Genomic DNA, 7,500 nt, shown 5'->3' on the forward strand with positions numbered 1-7,500 from the left:
CCAAATCATATTTAATGAGGAAATGAGGGCAGAAATAACTCTCCATTGACCAGGATGACTGCCAACTCCTTCGAATGTCACTCAACAACCATAAGATGACATCAAGTGACCCACATAAATAATGGCAAATGGTGGCTGGGGTGAAGTCAATGAGCAAGAAAAAAATCCCTTCATCAGTGAGAAGCAAAGGAGAGTGAGGCTGAAGTTTGCAAAAGACCATAAATATTGGACCTTAAAGGACAGGAGTAAGGTCATCTTCTCTGAGTCCAATTTTCAGCTTTTCCCAACACCCGGTCATCTAATGGTTAGACGGAAGACCTGAAGAGGCCTACAAGCTGTATTGTCTCACACCGACTGTGAAATTTGGTGGAGGATAAATGATGATCTGGGGGTGCTTCAGCAAGGCTAGAATCAGGCAGATTTGTCTTTGTGAATGATGCTCTGACAGTGCTCCCCAGCTCTGAGGATTGTTTTTTCCTGCAGGACAATGCTCCATACAGCCAGGTCAATCAAGGTGTGAATGGAACACCACCAGATCCATAAGACCATGTCATGAGCAGCCCAGTCTCCAGACCTGAACCCCAGTGAAAACCTGTGATCAATAGGAAGAAGGATAGTCACAAGCCATCAAACAAAGCTGACCTGCTTGAATTTTTGCACCAGGCATGGCATAAAGTCACCCAACAGCATTTTGAAAGACTGATAGAGAGCATGCCAAAACACATGAAAGCTTTGATAGAAAATCAGGGTTATTCCACCAAATATTTATTTGTTTTATTTGCATTATTCGGTGTCTGAAAGCATATTTTTGTTATTTTAACAAGTTGTCATTTTCTGCAAATAAATTCTTTATGACATTATTTTTATTTGGAATTTGGGAGAAATATTTATTGAAAAAAAAAAAAAACAGTGTTACTTATATTCAAACACTGATTCTCATTACCATGGCACTTGTCAAGGGGTGGGATATATTAGGCAGCAAGTGAACAATCAGTTCTTGAAGTTAATGTTTTGGAATCACGAAAAATGGGCAAATGTAAGGATCTGCGTGACTTTAACAAGGGCCAAATTGTGATAGCTAGACAATTGTGCCAGAGCTTCTCCAAAATAGCAGGTCTTGTGGGGTGTTCCCAGTATGCAGTGGTTAGTACCTACCAAAAGTGGTTCAAGGAAGGACAACCAGTGACCGTGGCTCACTGATGCCCATGGGGAGCGAAGGCTATCCCATCTGGTCTGATCCAACAAATTGCTGAAAAAGTTAATGCTGACTATGATGGAAAGGTGTGGGAACATACTGTGTATTACAGCTTGCTGCATAGCCACAGACCAGTCAGAGTGCTCATGCTGACCCTTGTCCATCGCCGAAAGCACCTACAATGGGCATGTGAGCATCAGAACTGGACCATGGAGCAATGGAAGAAGGTGGCCTGGTCTGATGAATCACTTTTTTTTTTCTGTTGGTGCATACCTGCAGAAGAGATGTTTAGGCAAGTGGTACGTGTCAAAATAACATCCACAGACCAAGTACACCCCTTATTAGAAACGATATTCCCTAATGTCAGTGGCCTCTTCCAGCAAGATAAAGTTTGCAATGAACAAATTAAACAAAAGCAATTTAAATAAATCGTTAGAAATTGCATTTTCAGTTGAAATTGGGGAAACCACTTGAAGCATTCATTGTTTTGAACAATTTCAATTGCTTTTGTTTGATTTGTTCATTGCAAACAGATGAAAGTCTGTAAATTTTGACAATAAACCTGATTGGCAATGGAGGTTGAATAATTTTGATTGCAACTGTATTAGTGGTAAATCTAAACCTGTATCTATGATCCTGATATCTGTAAAGCTGCTATGTAACATTGTCTATTGTTAAAAATGCTTTATAAATAAAACTGAATTGAATTGAATAGATTGCTAACACTGCCTCTGGTAAGGAAGGGATGTTCCCTGGGTTAGTGAATTCCTGTATCCCCAGTACAGGGCACTTGCTTAGCAGAGATTGTACACAGTGTTGTCTCCCCCTTGCTGATGCACCAAATTGTTTGGCAGAAAATCTTTGGGACCATGAAAATATATTTTTCCCTTGCCTCTCAATATTCCTCCCATTCCCAGATTTTAGCTTCTGCAGCTGTCTTTTCTACAAACCTTCTAGCTCCCCTATACCTCTCTGTTGATTCAGGATAGCCCTCCATTTCTCGGGTTGTCATATTCTTATTCTTGATGGCTTCTCTCACTGTTGGTGTCCACCAGTGCATCCTAGGGTTACCACCATGACAGGCACTGACAGCCTTCTGGCCACAGCGTCTTGCTTCATGATTGAGGACTTTGATCATTATCCATTCAGGCTCAATGTCCCCAACCTCAATCAGTACACTGGAGTTCATTTGGAGCTATGAGTTAAATATTTTGCTTACTGATATATGAGCAAAACATTTCCATGCAACCCTGAAGGTTTTTCTGCCATTACCATTTAAATCTGCACTGTGTAAGACAAATCCATCAAAGCACCATGTGGTGATGAATTGACAGCTCTTTCCCTCTCTTACCTAAGTGTCCAGAACATATGGCTCATGATTAAATCACACATGATCATTGGCCTTCGGCTCAAAATGCTCTGGTACTAAGTACACCTGTGAGCAACCTTGTGTTTGGAAAAATTGTTATTACAAACCACTATTTCAAAAACAATTTCACCACTTTGATTTAGATCAGGGAGGCCAGAGGCAATGCACAAGCAACAGAGTTTTCCTTTGTGAGACTCAATCTCTCCTAGAGGCAACCCTTTTGACTATTAGGAAGAACTCCAAATGCCAGACCCTCGGCCTGGGACTGGTGAGTATCCCCACCTCCATCCGAGGCCTAACTCCAGTGGGAAAAGCAGAGTAGGAGATATACCACCTCCAGGCAAGAAGTCCTTACTGTGTGTGGATATATGGCCAGCTGGATCCAGCCAACATTTATTTATTTATTTATTTTATTTTTTTTTTAACCACATTTATACTAACTCAGGTTCTTTAACAGCCAAAAAAGTGACATTTCACATTTCCAAAGCCAGTTACCATTGCCTGGGTTTAGTCCCCCTGTAGAATGTCTGCTACCTAACTAACATTTCACATGATCCCCACGCTTCATCTTGCAGGTGGTGATCTTGTGATCATTCAGTGTTGCCATTGTGCACTGAGCCCACCTGAGCTATGTGGTTGGACCTGTCACCAGACACTCGCCTATGGACACAACCCCAGACTTGTTACCCTAATCCAGGCAGGGTACACTTAGTCTTTTATGTATCTTTCATAGGGGCCATTAGGATGACTGTTTGTCTGGCCCCTCCCCTCAGATCTGTTCACCAAGGGTGACCCTACTGGGATCATCAAGCTCCTGGGGACATAGGCTCGAGGTACAGTGAAGTACACGGGCCTCTTCACCATGACAAGATCTCAGTCTTTGAAGGGGTTTTCACCTGTTCTCATCAGGGAAATGTAATTGGCTATACCGAGCATGGCAGCAACCATGACGTTCTTCAATAAAATCAATCTGTTTTGCATTGTAACATAGTGAGATTTAATTAGAATTGACTTGTATACACAGAATAACTGGCTTAGTCTTTATTCTGTTAAGTTAGAAAACCTGCTGCTCATAGAAGCAACAGCCAACTAACAAACACATCTAAGTGAGTAAAAAATCAATACTGCCAGCCAGGTTAGGCCAGAGCAGAGGCCCAAGGTTATTTTGTGAAGATTGTAATCTTATCACAAAACAATTTTCCATTTGCAGGTCTCTCTTCCAAGATTTCAGAAATATTCCAAGATTTTTTTTTCTCCTATGGTATTATTTCAGTGCTGATAATATGGTATCATATCCAGGTCAAAATATTATCATAATAACATAAACTTTAACACACTTTCCCTCTTTTTCTCTGACCATGTCTCTCTTAGGGCAAGGAGTGCTCTCACCCAGCTCTAGAATTGCGCTTTAGCTACATTAGTCACGAAAGACAGAAACGACGCTACCTCATGCTGGATGATGATCCTCAGGAAGCCTTGCAGGTTACTTTATTTCATGCTTATCCATCAGTGTACACTATGGAGGACAATCCAAGAGTTTTCAATCAATCAATCACCTTTGACAAATTACCATGTTCTTGGTATATCCAATTTCATTAATGTTATGCAATATCACTGTAATCCCCATTTGTAAATGAGATTAGATTTACACGTCATGTGTCTGTGGAAACTGAGAACAAGAAATTCTGCATATCAGACCGGTTTAAAACAAAAGTTTAAAATAAAATATAGGATTAAGAATATCCCAACTTGTGAGACATGATCTGGCAACCCAGCTTAATCCTATATGCAGTGGAGTCAGTGCAGTGCGCTTTATATTTACATAACCTATCCGGTCATTTAAGGAAAATGTGAAGATCAAGTAGGCCAAGTCTCTGCAATGATGGAAAATATATACTATGTGGCCAAAATATGTGGGTCTTCCCCAAACTGTTGCAGCAAAGTTAGAAGCACATAATTGTATAGGATGACTCTGTATGCAATAGCATTGCAATTTGCCTTTAGTGGAAGTAAAGGGCCTATCTCAAACATGTTGCAGCATTACAATGCCGCTGTGCTCAATGTGAGGTCCATGAGGACGTGGTGTGCCAAGGTTGCAGTTGAATAACTTGAGTGGCCTGCACAGAGCCCTGACCTAAACCCCACTGAACACCTTTGGGATTAACTGGAATGCTGTCTGTGCCCCAGGCCACTTCACCTGACATCACTGTGACCTCTATAATGCTCTTGTGGGCAATGCCACAAAGCCACATTCCAAAATCTAGTGGAAATCTATCCCATAAGATTGGAGGTTATTATAATAGAAAAGGCATTTAAATGGGGAATGCGGTGTTCAAAAATCCCCTAGGTTATCACTCTGCACAAAACTTTTAAAAAAAACAAAAGTGGTGCATTTTAGTATAGACAAAAGAATCTGGTACTGTTATTGTTATTTTGCTCTTTTCAGGTTCTGCTGGAGTTGCTCTCTAAGGTAGCAGTGGAGAATGAGCAGCAGGCAGAAAATGAAAAAACAGCAGCTGTTCAGCTCCAGTGTCTAAAGTGCCAAGCTGAATTTTTCCAGCCTCCATGTAAAAATCTGATGAGGGCCTCATCTGAACCAGATGACGGATATCAATACAAGGCAGAGAAGACGCATATTGCTGGTAAGAAGAAGTGCAAAATAGTATCTATGAGGTGTTCATACAGTCAGGTCATTAGAGCCAAAACTGGATATCATATCATCTTGATGTTGCTATTAATCTGATATTCATAATCAGTTCTGAAATGTCTTAAAGATTAAAATACAAGATCTTTTGCTTTGACTCACTCAACTGTGTACTTGCTCATTCTCATAGACTGGGGTGTAGGGAGTACACTGTTCTTGCCATGCATTCCAGGGACCATGTTTATCCTTCAAAGCATCAACATTAGTGTATGGTTTTAACCTACATGTTTCTTCACAAGCAGTGCGAAGATATTGTCCTGAGGTGTCTTATTCTCTTAACTGTTTTGTTGCCAATTCTATTGTTTTTGCTATACATTGAAGACATTTGGGTTTGAGACCAAAAGATGAATATGAGACGATAGATCAGAATTTCCTTGTCAAAAAGATAAAATTGAAGGAATAAATAAAGAGAAGAGTAAAGGAAAATAGTTAAAGAACTATAATTTATTGCAGTGCAATACAACTATTTGTATAGTATGATTATTTTAATAGACTAAATGACTCTGGCCTAACCACAACATAAAAACACACTTAAATTGAAGCCACACATTTTTCATGTTCTAATGTAGGTCTGAGGTTGATGACTCTCCCACTTTGAGTTTTATGAGTCATTTTTTTTGACAAGTGAATTTACTGAAAGGCTATCAGGAAAGCCAAGTAACCAAGTTCACAATATGCACACATTGATTCTTAATCTTATATCTAATATGCTGAAAACGGCTCTGTTAATGTTTCTTGTCTTGTCACGTTGACCATTCCGAATTACATTACATGAATCACGTAAATGATATATTTTCAATTAAAAAGCGAAATTCAACAAAAGTTGTCTTTAATTTATTTATTCATTTTCATATGGTTCATTTTCATGAGATTAATTTTCATGAGATTCATATTCATGAGATTCATATTCAAGTGATACATTTTCATGTGATTCATTTACGTATGATTCATTTACATGTGATTCATTTACTAATTTGCTTCTCTTTAAATCCAGTTTTAGACTGTGATATTACAAAGGTCTTTCCAGATTATTACTTGCTACACTGTATAAGATAACCCCAGTAAAATTGCCTGAATTCTATAATATAATTTGTTCACCATGTTAGGTTTAAATCCTCTAAAAACAGATTCGCAATTAAATAACATTACATCCTTCAAAGCATTGGCATGTTCTGCTTACTCTCACAATCCTCCAAACACCCACACACCCAAAGTCTCCATAAACAAATGTGACAGCAGTGTATCCTACAAAAACCGAACGTTGTCCACAATGTGAAAACAACTCGGAGAGTAAGCTGAACTAACCAACAAAATTACCAAGTCTGATAAACAGTCTGCACACAATAATAAATATAATGTCCTTACCTTTTAAAGACTTGTAACAAATAATATAACAGTGTAGCACGTAAAGCCGAGGAGATAACACTAATAAAAGTAAATAAACAGAAACTCTAACCCGGTCAGAGCATCAAAACAGAGAAGCACATTAATACAGAAGTAGATTTTAAGAGGAGCAAGTCCACAAAATCTAGGTGGAGTAATGCAACAACAATATCTTCAATAAGAATCCGAATTCTGTACAGCTGGAAGGCCGAGTGCAAAAAATAAAAATAAAAGAAGAGCAAAAAAGACTCCGCTGTGTAGGTGATGCAGTTCACCCCGATATCAAGAGTTTAACATAGTCTCCTGCTTCCTCCGCTGAAATAAAGTCCTTCTGGACACCGTTATATGTAATGCGAAGCCGAGCTGGGTGAAGTATTCCATAGCGAGCGCCCTCAATATCACGGAGTTGACGCCGAACCTTGTTAAACGCGGCCTGGGCCCGGGCAGTCTTGGCTGTGTAATCAGGGAAAACGGAGATGGTCAAATCCTTCACTTTAATCTCTCTCGCACGGCGTAAAATGTCAACACAGTCACTGTGATAGTGGAATCTGCACACAATAGCTCGTGGTTGTTCACCAGGCTTGAGCTTCGGCTGAAGGGTCCAGTGGGACCGGTCCAAAACCGGCTCCTTCTCCAGACCAAACGCCTCCTTTAACAAGGCTGCTAAATTCGACAAAAGTTGAGTAGTAGCTTCCCTTGGATATTACTGTCGGTTGTTTAATATCTCAATCGTAAAACAATTGTCAAATATTAAATGTTTTGCTACTTACATCTTACCTCGCGTTCTTTGACAGTTAAAACTGAAGCATTGTGCTGGAATTCATGCACAGCCTTTGTGAACAGTAAAGT

The 7,500-nt window shown here is 39.7% G+C and overlaps 1 protein-coding gene across 5 annotated transcripts in view; it reads left to right on the forward strand.

Moving 5' to 3' along the window:
- The window catches only part of stk11ip (serine/threonine kinase 11 interacting protein), a 68,785-nt gene that overhangs the window by 38,269 nt on the left and 23,016 nt on the right, over window positions 1-7,500 (forward strand). For all 5 annotated transcript variants that reach the window (XR_008387382.1, XM_053638751.1, XM_053638750.1 and 2 more), the window contains exons 16-17: window positions 3,936-4,046; window positions 5,011-5,206. Coding sequence is in view for 4 of the 5 variants with exons in the window: in XM_053638751.1 (XP_053494726.1) it covers window positions 3,936-4,046; window positions 5,011-5,206 (307 nt within the window). In the remaining variant the exon portion in view is untranslated. The remainder of the gene's footprint in view (window positions 1-3,935; window positions 4,047-5,010; window positions 5,207-7,500) is intronic.

Source organism: Ictalurus furcatus, chromosome 12, assembly GCF_023375685.1.
Source record: "Ictalurus furcatus strain D&B chromosome 12, Billie_1.0, whole genome shotgun sequence".
NCBI classification, from domain to species: Eukaryota; Metazoa; Chordata; class Actinopteri; order Siluriformes; family Ictaluridae; genus Ictalurus; species Ictalurus furcatus.